At 47.0% G+C, this 13486-nt stretch overlaps 5 protein-coding genes across 5 annotated transcripts; 3 read left to right on the forward strand and 2 right to left on the reverse strand.

Annotated features, from left to right (window-relative positions):
* The first annotated feature begins 554 nt into the window (after positions 1-554).
* On the forward strand, positions 555-2174 carry LOC128298582 (uncharacterized). The gene is made up of 6 exons (XM_053034351.1): positions 555-611; positions 869-1151; positions 1226-1450; positions 1515-1801; positions 1876-2023; positions 2104-2174. Exons 1-6 carry the CDS (start codon positions 555-557, stop codon positions 2172-2174), a joined length of 1071 nt encoding a protein of 356 aa, XP_052890311.1.
* Positions 2175-2267: 93 nt separating this feature from the next.
* Positions 2268-3327, reverse strand: LOC128298869 (uncharacterized). Its single transcript, XM_053034671.1, has 2 exons — positions 3280-3327; positions 2268-3203 (listed from the first exon to the last, which is right to left on the reverse strand). Exons 1-2 carry the CDS (start codon positions 3325-3327, stop codon positions 2268-2270), a joined length of 984 nt encoding a protein of 327 aa, XP_052890631.1.
* Positions 3328-4499: 1172 nt separating this feature from the next.
* LOC128309057 (integrator complex subunit 2) lies at positions 4500-8295 on the forward strand. Its single transcript, XM_053045546.1, has 3 exons — positions 4500-4780; positions 4847-7671; positions 7744-8295. The coding sequence occupies exons 1-3, from the start codon at positions 4500-4502 to the stop codon at positions 8073-8075; spliced, it is 3438 nt and encodes a 1145-aa protein (XP_052901506.1). The 3' UTR covers positions 8076-8295.
* LOC128309072 (uncharacterized) lies at positions 8296-9181 on the reverse strand. Its single transcript, XM_053045547.1, has 2 exons — positions 8975-9181; positions 8296-8901 (listed from the first exon to the last, which is right to left on the reverse strand). The coding sequence occupies exons 1-2, from the start codon at positions 9102-9104 to the stop codon at positions 8321-8323; spliced, it is 711 nt and encodes a 236-aa protein (XP_052901507.1). The 5' UTR covers positions 9105-9181; the 3' UTR covers positions 8296-8320.
* Positions 9182-9561: 380 nt separating this feature from the next.
* On the forward strand, positions 9562-13382 carry LOC128309831 (AP-3 complex subunit beta-2). The gene is made up of 4 exons (XM_053046313.1): positions 9562-9686; positions 9755-10412; positions 10469-11075; positions 11147-13382. The coding sequence occupies exons 1-4, from the start codon at positions 9562-9564 to the stop codon at positions 13252-13254; spliced, it is 3498 nt and encodes a 1165-aa protein (XP_052902273.1). The 3' UTR covers positions 13255-13382.
* The last annotated feature ends 104 nt before the right edge of the window (positions 13383-13486 follow it).

Here is a 13486-nt window from a genome sequence, read left to right on the forward strand (position 1 = left end):
GGCGCACATATCGGACGCGGTCCCCTTAATCGGTCTTCCTTCGACTGTTGATCCGATTCCGACAGAGCAAATCAACCGTGCAGAGTGCAGGGCAGAGCAGGGCGGGGTGCAACAGGAAACAAAAAAAAAACAAGTCCAAGCGAGTGGGTCGATCGCGGGGGCTGCCAACCATCGTGTTGATCGCGGCTGGGGCAGGTGCTGCTATGCGAAGGAGGCGCATGGTGCGGGTCGCTCCAGCGGGTGCACACCTTCCCGTTTGTTCCCGTTTCGTTCGTATATGGGGCTGTCGCGTGCTTCTCTTTAACGGTGATGCGAACGTTCGCATCCTGGCCTACCTGTGGGCAACGGTTTCGGGATCGTACGGGCCGGGGCAGCATTAGTAGGGGGAAACGCTGCGTGGGGAAAGGTTGCGTTCAGGGGTTGGGAATGGAATTTGCGCATTCATTCGCATCGGGCTGTCCTGATGGGGTTTGCGATCGTACGCATGTGATGTATCGAAATCAGTGCTTTTCCAGACGCCACAACGAATTGGTCGATTTACGACGGGTGGCGCAATGAAGTTAATCCTGTTCGCTTTGGGTGGTATTTTGTACGCGTCGTTACAACAACCGGTGAGTGAAAGGCGTGATAATGGTTTCTGTATTACTTGAAATATTAAGATTTATCCAAAGAGAGGTGCTAGAAAAGTATTAAAACGTAACGAAAGAAACAGTGAAAATGTGCGTTAAGGAAAAGTTATCTAAAAAAATGTTCAAACTCCAGACTCCAAAGTGCACATACAATTTCTATCATTTAAAACTGTTCTGCTGAAATGTTTCGCAACAATTTTAATAACAGTACGTACCGCTCTGACCTTCAATGCTAACAGATAAATGCATCGGATGCTAGCATGTTAGCAGATGAGGAGGAAAAGTTGGGCGACAGGGGACCTTTGCTGGTGGATAACTATATTCCCGTAACGATGCAGATATTGCACCACTGTATCGAGATGATACAGTACGAACCAACGATGGTTGCCGAAGTAGAGAAAAATCCCACAACCACCACTCGACGACCTGCCACAACAACTGCCTCAACTTCGCCTGCTAGTGTGGCAACTTCTACCATGAAGTCTCCGGAAGATAGCCCATTGTCTACGGCCAAGCCCGCAGGTTAGTAGGGACTGTGCGGTGATCGATAGCTTGTGGTTTACAAAGTGAGCTCTACTCATTGAAAATACGTTCAGATACAACCCTGTACCCCACTAGCCCCCATAAACCGGGCTATTACGGGCCGGAGAAACCTCCACCAACAGTTGTGGCCACGGCGCAGCAAACATCCACAACCAGCACTACGACAACCGAGACGCCCAAAGTGAACGAAAGTCCTTCCGCCGCTAGTTTGCTGTGGAGTGACAAACCATTTGCGGAATGGTTCTTGCAAAACAAGCGCAAAAAGATGCAGCAGAGCTGTAAGTTTGTGACTTGAAGGTGGTGTGTTGCGTTTGCAGTTCACATGTTTTATCTGCATTTTAGCCTTGCTGAACGTACAATTTCTGGATCCTTTACCGCTGAAGGTGCTGCAGGAGTTCAACCGGGAACCGTATGAACCGCTTGCACTGCGGCCGGAAGATAACGCTAACGAGTTCCGCCGTCTGTATGATGATAGTTATCGTGGGCCCATCGCTGTGCTCGTGCTGGAGAAGGGCACTAAGAAGGGTGGCAAAAAGCGTGTACCGCCAACGAAACCGTATCTGCATATGCTCGTGCTGTACGATCTCTTGAAGCGCGAGGCAAAGAAAAATATGTACAGCATCTACGAGGTATGTTGTCCACCGAAGGGCAAGGGAACACATTGGAATGGGACATTAATGTGAGACAATTGATTTTCGACTAGGGATATTCGGAGGCTATTCTAAGCGAATTGGAACAGATGAACTTCCCGACCGCAAAAGATCAGCTACACTACGCTCTAACACAACTGTTGGAACGAAAGGATATCGAAAAGTCGGACGTCGTTTCACGTGCGAAACAGATGATTACTGGTAAGCATTATTCAAATTCGTTATTTCGCTTTGATGTAGTGATGTATCTCCTTGCACTCTCTCTCTCTCCCTTTTATCAGACTTAAACACACGCAATAGCGCAATAACGATGGTGCTGGAAGTTGTGCCACCGCTGCAGTTTGGATTGTGATTTAGACAACTAGAACCATCGAACCGTGTACTTTACAAATGCAACCAATATATTTACACAGTGTACAATGAAACTAGCAATGTAACGTATTTTCTAGCTTATTGCGTACCAAAAGAACGATTGGACCTGTTTAAATATACCCCACGAAAATCCCGCCATCGATCCGAACACTTCCAGTATGAATATACCGAGCGATTCCGCGTCACGCCTGGGTCTCGCATCGTTCCGATCGTTGTCTTCTGCTTCAACTACCGCTTCAACGTGATCTTTATACGGCACTAGAGCTAGCAATCTGTGTCGTTCACCTGCCCAGTAACCGTGCTCAATGGGAGCCGCTTCTATCGATCGTGTACTGCGCGCGTTGCCCTCTTTGCGCGTGTTCGCGGCCAATATCAATAGCCCCGTAATGGATGATAGTGCCTTCGCTACGCGGCGTCGGATCACATTTCTTCGTGCCTGTAACTGTCCCAGCAGCGTACTTCCGTTCACAGCTGGATCGACCAATGCCGGTTCAATTTCTTGCTGCAGCTGATCGAGGTCGGTGTCGAGTTCATCGGAAGCATCAACGTCCTTGGCTGAGTTTAACTGTTGATCTGATACCGTCCGCGTGTCGTTTGTTGGAACTTGTTTGTCTCTGAACAAATTAGCTGTCCCATCTTTGGGGACTAACGTTTGAAACACTAGCGTAATTCGCTCTTGTGCTGGTTTCAGAATGTCGTCTACGATGCGCGCCAGAAAGTCGGTTCTGTTCCACCGTTGCCAAAGTGTACTTGCTGGGGTAGTGGGAGCCGATCTTTCAGTGTTAACGTGTATTGTTTGTTCTTCTTCAGTCTCTGTACGGTTTATCGCACTGGACGTACGGTTTCTGTCCACATCGATTAATTGTAGCTTATCTGCCTTTTTGTCCATTTTTTTGTCCATCATCCGAAAATCGGTTATGTGCGACTGAGGATCATCGGGCGTAGAAGACGACGCTATTGCTCGTGCCAGTAGATCGCCAAGGAATGGTTTACTCAACACAAGCGTGAACTGCGGAAGGGATATGCGGAGGCCAGATACTTAAGCACTTTATAATCAAAAAATCACTTACACACAACAAACATACCAATGATAAAACGGCTAACACTGTTATGAGAATGCACCCAGAAGCCATGGTTGGGGATTATGTTCACTTTCTAATCTGATCACACTTTTCGAAACCAACAGGTAGTACATTTATTGCAGCAACGTTTTAAACTCTCATACCAATCGTAAGCGGTTCAATAGCGAACTGAAGTAACAGCATGGCTAAGGGTGTCTACCACAGGGTATGGTTGCATTGGCTTCTGGTTTATTTGGTCGATTTGGGAGTACCTCCCACTGGTGGGACTTTCGGCTGTTTTATATGCGTACATCGTGGTGACAATGGGACGTGATGGTTGGAAATTGTTTGTGATGTGTACCACGTTCAATGTTAAGGTAACGGGCGGGTATTAATGTTGCCCGTCAGGCAGGAGGGAGATTCGTAAAACCTTGCCGCATGCATGCCATACCGGCACAAGGTAAGCGTACCGATAATCGTTTACAGCAGTGGTAAATGCAATCGATTGATGCTCACTGCAAATAGTTGAGTGATAAGCGATAATTTGTGTAACTGTGGCATGTCGAGTCTCGTTGCTCTACTTTCGACGGGGATAGTACCGAGTAAAACACTTCAATTTCAGAGTTATGAATGGAAAGAGCTTGCTCTGGTTTGGATGTTTGGACAAACAGCAATTCACCGGAAGTTCTATGAACCTGAGTTTTTGCTTTGCTGTTTTTAATTAGACGACGCTGGGGCCCAACACCCAAAAGAATCAGTTTCGGTCTATTGTACCAAGGTTGTCTCGAAGATGTGGTGGTGGTTATGCAGATATGGTCCGGTATATTTAAGTATGCATGTGAATACTTTGCGGACTGACTTTGCTCGAAGTGTCCATCTTTCGTTATCGTCTTTTTTAAACTTAATAATTTTTAAAATCACATCTCATCTGGGCTGGTTTCTTCAGCAAAATCCGATTGCTCGGTAGTGCTCCGCTACTTTAGTAGATTGTTAGTAATTGAACTAGTAGATCGGTAATCAAAAGAGTAGAAAGAATAAAATAAATAAAATAAAATAAATGACCAGTGCGGTGTACAACCATCGCCTATTGTGTTCTGCATCTGACATTAGTGACGCGATTGTCAAACGTACGCGTCGGTGTTGGCATTGTTGTTGATATTCTAGCTCTGCGCCACAGCGCGCTGATATTTTGTTGGCCCTACGGAAAAGGGCGTTCTGAAACGTTGCTTCGCTGCGAAACAAGGATGAATTTCGCGCCGGTAACTTGTAAAGCGTTTAGCGCTATGCAAAACCTAGACATAGCGCAGTTGGCCACCTGTAGCCAGCAAGAAGTAAGACCACTGCTTCCGTGTCTGGTACGCATGAGTTTGCTGTCGCCGCTGGACAACACCAAGGGGTGGGCCGATGCACGAAAACAGATTCTTTCCCTGCTGGTTGGAATCGAGGTGGTGAATAATATTGTTTCACTGCTGCAAGTAAACTATCATGAGCTGGAGATCGATGTAAAGAAGGAACAGCAGATTAGGTATGTTATTGTGATCGCACTTACCGAATGGTTGCGTTGGACAATGAGTATTTTATGCATTTCCAGGCAAAAGATAGGATACACAACACAGGACTCGGCACAGTTTCACAGCCTTCCGAATGGTATTGTGATGGGGTTTGAGCGAGCGGACGGCACGAATAAGGTTCGCGTAGTGCTGTCGGAACTGTTTTACCTTCAAGCTCAAATTAACGAGCTGGCCACGCAAGCATCGTTACAGAAATCATCCTCAAACGAGCTTACCATACGCCCATCGGAGCTATTTGACAACGAAATATACCTGGAAGAAATAGCTGACATCATCTGTATCGCACTGGCCGAGCTGCCATCCCTGTTAAACTTGCAGGAGGTGGTCGAAACGCTGCTGTATGTTCGCAATGGTTCGAAGATTGTTTGCTGGATCGTAGCTAACATGCCCGATTGCTTTCGTGAGGTTGTTACCGCACTAATCACAAACAGTGATGAAGATACGACCGATGGCCGAGTGAAGCTTGCTGCACTGTACGAACTGAGCGAAATGAACCCCAGCCAGGCTCTCTCGATGCGTACGATCTGTGTGGAAACGGTAAAGATGCCCTCGCTGATGATCAAATTGAGTCTTCAGGATCCACAGAATTTGGTGGCCTTTGTGTCCGGATTATTGCTAGGCAATGATCAAAACATTCGCTCCAGCTTCGCTCTGTACATCCGCACGAGCCAGAAACGTAAAGGAGACGTGTTGCACCAGCTGCGGGAAGAGTTTCTGAAACAGTTGATGAACATCAACTTGCAGTCCGTGAATGGTACGCTGCTGGAAGAGCTTGTAGTACAGGCTGCTGCTATTGTTCGTCTTTACTGCGCACTTCGGACCATATCGGGGATCAAATTCTTTGACGAGGAAATACAACTACTAGTGCAGCTCATCACCTCAAAACCACCTCCAACTCCAGCAGGAATTCGGTTTGTTTCGTTGGGTCTTTGCATGTTCATTGCATGCTCTTCACTCATCACGCATCAATCACACGAAGCTAAGATGATTGAATGGATACAGTGGCTCATCAAGGAGGAAGCATACTTCGAGAGCGTGAGCGAGGTTTCGGCATCGTTCGGTGAGATGCTACTGCTCTTGGCCATCCACTTCCATAGCAATCAGATGCTACATATCACCGAGCTGGTCTGTTCCACGCTAGGGATGAAATTTACACTGCGGCCAAACACGATCACGCGCATTAAGCTGATCTTCACACAGGAAATCTTTACCGAGCAGGTTGTGGCAGCTCATGCGGTTAAGGTACCGGTAACACTGAACCTCAACGCGACCATCCCGGGCTATCTGCCAGTGCATTGTATCCATCAGCTGCTAAAATCACGAGCCTTCTCCAAGCATAAGGTCCCGATCAAGAGCTGGATATACAGACAGATATGCAATTCGGTTACCCCAATGCACCCAGTATTGCCGGCATTGATAGAAGTGTACGTCAGCTCCATCATACTGCCAAATCAGAAGGGCTTACAGGAACAGCACACGCATAAGGCGCTTTCCGAGCAGGAAATAGCGCAGGTGTTCCAGAATGCTTCCGGGCTGTGGAACAAGGACCATCACGGAAAATCAATGAACCAGTCTGGTTCAGATCGATTGAACAAAGATCACGTGCCGATGGATGTGGATGATTCGGGCAATCGGCAGCCAAATCTTACTCCTCAGTTGCTGTTACTTTACTATCTACTACTCTACGAGGATGTGCGGTTGAGCAGTATGCCCCAAATAATAGCCAGTGGTCGGCAGGTTAAAAGCTACAACAACGAGTTTATGTCCGAGCTGCCTATAAAGTATCTGTTACAACAGGCGCAGAGAAATCAGCATGAATACAGCGCTCTGTTTAGCCCACTGTTGCGTCTTTTGGTGACGCACTTTCCTCATCTTTCGCTGGTGGACGATTGGATTGATGAAGAGTCGATCGCGTTCAACGATAGTTCTACTGCTTCCAGCATCAACGAGCTTACGATCATTGAAGCGTTCGAAGAGATCGAGCTGAACCCAGCGCGTGTTATCAAACTGTTGCGCAGAATGATGCGAAAGTCACCTACAGCGCTATGGCCGCTGGCTCCAACCTTTATTCGATATTTTAAGCATACGCTTAACCATACGGTGCCATTGCTTCTACAAGAACTGTATCGGCAGGTTTGGATGCGGTTAAACACGATCTTCCCCCGACGGTTGTGGGTCATGTCGATCAATGCTCTGATGCCTGCGGACAAAGTAACAAAAAATTTTACAATTACCCAGGAGAAGATTTTGTTCGATCCGCTGCAGGTACTGCGATGCGACAAACGAGTCTTCCGCTGTTCCAGTGCTCTTACGATTGTGTTGCGTATCTTGCAAGCGATACTGGCCGCTTCCAGAAGTCAACTATCGCGCCACATGCTCGACAAACCATTGATCGACATTGGAAATCAAGTCAAAACTGACAACGATCGCGAGGAGCTGAAATTGGCACTGATCGCTACACAGGAAAGCGTTGGGGTGCAGATTATCTTGGAGGCGTGTCTCGAGAATGAAACAGATTGCTCAGAACCGGGACGGCTGTGGGCACTCAGAGAGGTTCGCGGGGTAATTTGCTCGTACATCCATCAGATGTTTATCGCGGAACCGTCGTTGGCAAAGCTGGTCCACTTTCAAGGATATCCTCGCGAGCTGCTAGCGATAACCGTGCGAGGCATTCCGTCGATGCACATTTGCTTGGATTTTATACCGGAACTTCTAAGCATGGCGGAAATGGAAAAGCAAATATTCGCGATAGACCTTGCGTCACACCTTTCGCTGCAGTATTCACTGCCAAAATCGCTTAGCATAGCGAAGCTATGCATTAACACGCTCATGACGCTGCTAGGCGGTAAGTTTAAACCTTCCGGTATGGTACAAAGCACCGTTTGACTGTAATATGATTTCCTTTTCTCCTTCACAGTGCTTTCTGGGGATACTCGCACTGAAATGTGCCGTGCCTCGCTACCTTGTATCGTACGCTTTGCCGAAGCATTTCCTCCATTACTGGACGAGTGCATACTGTATCTGTTACATCTCGGACGTATAGTACAATCCCAAGCTGCCCTTGGTCGTTCCACATCACTTCCATCGCTGTACGTCGGGCAGGATTGCAAGCGGCGATCACAGAGCGGACAGCTGCAGCATGCTGAAAGCTTGGTTGATGAGGTGCGGGAGACGTTTGCCAAGCTTTTGGATGCGGCCGTACTAAGTCCAAAGATATATTCACACTCGGAAACGGACAGTGGGAATTAGAGACGGGAAAGTGTTGTAGATTACTGTAAATTAGGAAGAGCAGGAGCCACGATTTTAACAACCGATCGGACCTATATTGAAAAACAGCCTTATTCCGTAAAGTGCGATTTTACTGACAAAGATTATCCGAGAAGATTGATCGCTCGGGGAGCGGATTTCTTTTGCAAAAGCGATACTATAGACCTGGCTACTATGGATCTGGTTGAAATAACAGTGTTTATGTATGAAACTAATAGCATGAATTTTTAATCCGTTTTAATTGCGTTTCCGTTTTGGGGTTTTCCTTTGAACTTCCTTATCTTACTTTCGTGCCACATATTTGCATTGCGTGCTTTAGTAAATTCATTTGCAAGTAGATTAGATTTTTCCACTACAGTGCCATCCTGTTTCTTCTTGTACTGATACTGAATAGATCGTTTCCGTGGACCCTTCCATTGCTGCACTTCCTTCGGGAATGCACTCGGATCGGAAATGCAAGAAGCGATTCTATCTGCAACAGCTACGTCCGATTCACAGTCAAACATTCTTCGTTTAATTGCTTTCGGCTTTACATTCGGAGGCTGTTGTTCTAGATCCTCATTTAAATCAATTACTTCAGTGAAACCTGTTAAAAGCCGCACTCCGGTGTCATCGGTTGAGCTATCCAGCCGAGTAGAGGATTGAACATTTTCGGAATCATTAAATTGTACAACTGAGCCGATCAGTTTGGATAACTTTGCGGCAATATGATTTTGTACGGCAGTCGTCACGTTGAGGTCGCTATGGAAGATTGACTCCTCTTCCAACAAGTAACGATTTGATTTGGGAAGGGGTTGTTTCACATCGGCTGCAATGTAAAATTGTTTACAGATGTTTATAATATCGTAAGAAAAAATCACATTCAGCACTATCATGTTTACCACATAGAACAGGAGCTGTGTCTTGCACTACTGGTGGTGTATTGTAAAGCTTTTCACAAAGAAATGAAGAGTCTACCGCTGCCAGCAATTGATTATTTGTTTCATCCTCACTACTATCGGAATCAGACATGGTTGGACAAAATAAAACTATCTGCGTGAATCAGTGGAGCCGGTAAATTGTGGAAGCGTGCTGTAGCGGAAAAATAAACACAACATTCCTCCGCGGAGAGCGATGACAGATGATTCCAAGATAAACACACCGCTCCATTCGTTCATAACATCAAATGAAAAGCGTTTGAAAATGCTATTTTACCATGATTATTGATTCTAAACCATTGTAATTATGCAGTTTATTTTCCAATTTATTTAAAAATTAGTATCATATACAATAAAATAAATATTTTGGATTGGCATTTCGCATCGTCGCATCTCTGCTACATGGACCTTGGTCGATGTTTAGTTGGCAACTTTTGTTTGAGTGAAAAAAGTGCTTTCTCCGATAACAGTTGTGCGCGGAACTTGTCTCTGTTAAGTTTGTGATTAATTCTATGCCAAGGGCTTCCGTGGGTTGCTAATTAAATGAAAAAATGCTTTCTTCTGGATCGGCCGCGATCGGTGTGAGTGCTTTGGCCTCGACTGCGTACGGAAATGAGCGTACCGAAGTGGCAGAATATGCGAACGAGGGTGGCTTCTTTCATGCCGATTACAAAAAGTAAGTAGCGTATGTTTTGGGGTTGTTTATCAAGATCTCACTTTTACCACTGCTCTACACCCATCTAGACATGATGACTTGAAGCAAATGTTGGACAGTAATAAAGACAGCCTAAAGCTGGAAGCAATGAAGCGCATCATCGGCATGATAGCGAAGGGCCGGGATGCCTCCGACCTGTTTCCGGCCGTCGTGAAGAACGTGGTCTCGAAGAACATCGAAGTGAAGAAGCTGGTGTACGTGTATCTAGTGCGGTACGCTGAAGAACAGCAGGATCTTGCACTGCTCTCAATTTCCACCTTCCAGCGAGCACTGAAAGACCCAAACCAGCTGATACGGGCCAGTGCACTGCGAGTGCTTTCCAGCATTCGCGTGTCAATGATTGTTCCGATCGTGATGCTGGCGATACGGGATTCAGCATCCGATATGAGCCCGTACGTGCGAAAGACTGCGGCCCATGCTATTCCAAAGCTTTACCATCTGGATCCGGAACAGAAGGATGAGCTGATAGTAGTGATCGAGAAGCTGTTAGCCGATCGTACGACACTGGTGGTGGGATCGGCAGTAATGGCGTTTGAGGAGGTGTGCCCGGAACTGACCGAGTTGATACACAAAAATTATCGCAAATTGTGTAACCTGCTGGCGGATGTGGATGAGTGGGGTCAGGTGCTTATCATAAACATGTTGACGCGGTACGCACGAACCCAATTCTTGGATCCTAATGCAGATGTAAGTAAAACTTCTCTGCTACTCAATGCTTATGTCTAATTTTTGTAATTTTATAGGATGATTATGACTACCAGGAAGCAGAAAACAAGCCGTTCTATGAGGACGAATCCGATTCCGATGCGTCCGACAAAAGAAGAAAGGATAGTTCGGTTGCTTCACCGCGTAAAACCTATACCTTAGATATAGACCATCGAATGTTGCTGCGGCAAACGAAGCCACTGCTGCAAAGTCGCAATGCGTCTGTTGTTATGGCCGTCGCCCAGCTGTACCACCATGTAGCACCACGCAACGAGGTGGAAATTGTGGCGAAAGCTTTGATTCGATTGCTGCGCAGCTACAAAGAGGTGCAAAGCATCGTGCTTACCTGCATTGCTTCCATGTCGATCGAACGGAAATCTATCTTTGAACCGTTCATCAAATCGTTCTTCGTACGTACAAGCGATCAAACGCATATTAAGCTGCTGAAGCTCGAAATTCTGACGAATCTAGCAACGGGCACTAACATTTCGGTGATTCTACGTGAGTTCCAAACGTACATCAGCAGTAACGATAAGGAGTTTGTGGCTTCGACGATTCAGGCCATTGGACGGTGTGCAGTTTCGATTTCTGAGGTTACGGAAACATGCCTGTCCGGCTTGGTGCATCTGTTATCGAACAAAGATGGTAAGTGATAAATCACTTCCCATAAACGAATTGAAGTAGATTTATTCCGGTAACCTCTTTTTTGTTTGTAGAGTACGTTGTAGCGGAAAGTGTGGTCGTGATCAAGAAGTTGCTGCAAACGAAAAAGGAAGAACATTTCGAAATTATTTCCCAAATGGCAAAGCTGCTTGACTTCATTCAGGTACCGGCTGCACGGGCTTCAATACTGTGGCTGATCGGCGAGTACAATGAAAAGGTACCGAAGATCGCACCCGATGTGTTGCGCAAAGCAGTGAAAAGCTTCATCGACGAGGAGGATATTGTGAAGCTACAGGTGCTGAATCTGGCTGTGAAGCTACACATCACCAACCCGAAACAGACGACCCTGCTCTGTCAGCATCTGCACAATCTCGCTCGTTATGATCCTAACTACGATATTCGTGATCGTGCCCGGTTCCTTAAGCCGTTTCTACTAGCCTCTCCGGACGGTGCAGATGCTGCTGAATCGATTTTGGTGGCTAAAGCTAGAAAAATCTTTCTATCCGAGAAACCGGCCCCTACACTGGAGAGTATGTATCATGGCAGACGTCAGTATCAGCTAGGGTCACTTTCGCACTACCTCAACATGCCTACGAACGGCTATCAAGATTTGCCCTCATGGCCAACGGAAGCACCGGACAGCTCGGTAAGGAACGTTGAACCACCGGCACCGATGGGAGATTATCTAGGCCGATCGACAAACGATCGTACGGGTAGTGGAAATTCTGCCGCTGAAGGTGATCGTCGTAAGAAGAAAACCAAATCATTCTACTCCGGTTCGGAGGACGGTACCAGATCGAGCACCACGGAAGGTGCTTCAACACCATCCGAATCGTCATCATCGTCGGGTTCCGGTTCTGGTTCGGGATCATCGTCTTCGTCCGGTTCGTCGAGTTCGGGAAGTGAAACGAGTGGCAGCGATAGTGGTAGTAGTAGCAGCGGTAGCGAAATTAGTAGCAGTGGTAGTGAAGATAGTGATTCCGCCGCATCTAGCGACAATGAAGAGCGTAAACCCCAGAAGGGTGACGCTATTGCACGCAACACAGCAGTAAAAACTAACCGTCGAAAGGATGATCGACCGATCAAGAATGCTTACAACGAGGTGGATGGTACGAGCCGATCAAAGAAGGAAAGCTCGGCCGAGGACAGTGGCAGTGACACCAGCGGTAGCTATGAATCGTCTTCATCAGCCGGGAAGAAAAAACCGTCCTCCAATCGAGCGCAAGTCAAAAAGCAAGCCAAATCGCGACCAGAAGGGAAAAAGAATCCATCCGATGGTCCCGGTAAAAGCAATTTAGATCTTTTGCTCGATCTCGACGACATTCCCCCGATCGGGCCCGTGATGACGCCTTCGTTGGGTGGCTTCCTGACACCGATGACGGCATCGAACGCGAGCGCCGGAGATTTGGCTGCCGGTATAGAGCTGGTCGGTCCAAGCTATATTCCGATGAAAAAACACGAGCTGTTGAACAAGGTGAACGGATTCGGGCTGGGAATTGAGTATCGCTTTGTGCGGTCGCCCCATCTGTACTCATCACGCATGGTTTCGGTGGAGCTAACGTTCACCAATCATGGCAACGTCGAGCTGCTCGATATTGAGATGGGCAAGAAACCCAATCTTCCCGCTGGGATGGCTGTGAATGATTTTGCTCCCATTGGTCGAATCAACCCGGGACAGACCGTTTCCGGTATGCTAGGTGTTGATTTCAACGATTCAACACAACCCGTACGGGTAGACATTTGTTCTGCAAGTGGATCAAGCACGGTCACGTTGAAGGCCCCGGTCGGTGAGATGGTACGATCGGTTGCCATCGGAGAGAGTACGTTCGATAGTGAACGTGCGAAGCTACGCGGTATGACGGAGCATTCCTGTACGCTACAGTTAAGCGATACACTTTCGCCGGACGATAAGAGTCTGCACCGAGCGGTGTTCGAAGCGAGCAATGTGGCGAGTGTGGTGACCGCGGATCCGAAAGTTCCGAATGGTCTACGATTCCTGTTCGCGGGGCAAACGATGAGCTCCAAAAGTTTGGTACTGGTGGTGCTAGAAAAGGTCAATACGGCCGACACTGATAACTCATTTGCGCTAACCGTAAACTGTGAAAAGCTAGTGGTAGGTTCGATGCTGTTGAACGAGCTGAAGGCGGTGCTGAAAAAGTAGAATCGAAGCGAAGTAGCGTCGTCCTGTCACGAGACTATTTAACAGTGAAATTATTATGTACTAATCGTATTATAATTTTATGCAATCTTCAACTGTCCTCACGTTGTGGAAATTTAATTATCTAAATAAAGAACAAATCGTTAAAGATAGTTTGAATTTTCTTGTTCGCTGAATATCTCAAGGTTGCTGCTGGACCATCAAGTATCTACCCACCTTGTGCGGCTTTGTCGGG

The sequence above is a fragment of the Anopheles moucheti genome, chromosome 2, assembly GCF_943734755.1.
Source record: "Anopheles moucheti chromosome 2, idAnoMoucSN_F20_07, whole genome shotgun sequence".
Taxonomy (NCBI): Eukaryota; Metazoa; Arthropoda; class Insecta; order Diptera; family Culicidae; genus Anopheles; species Anopheles moucheti.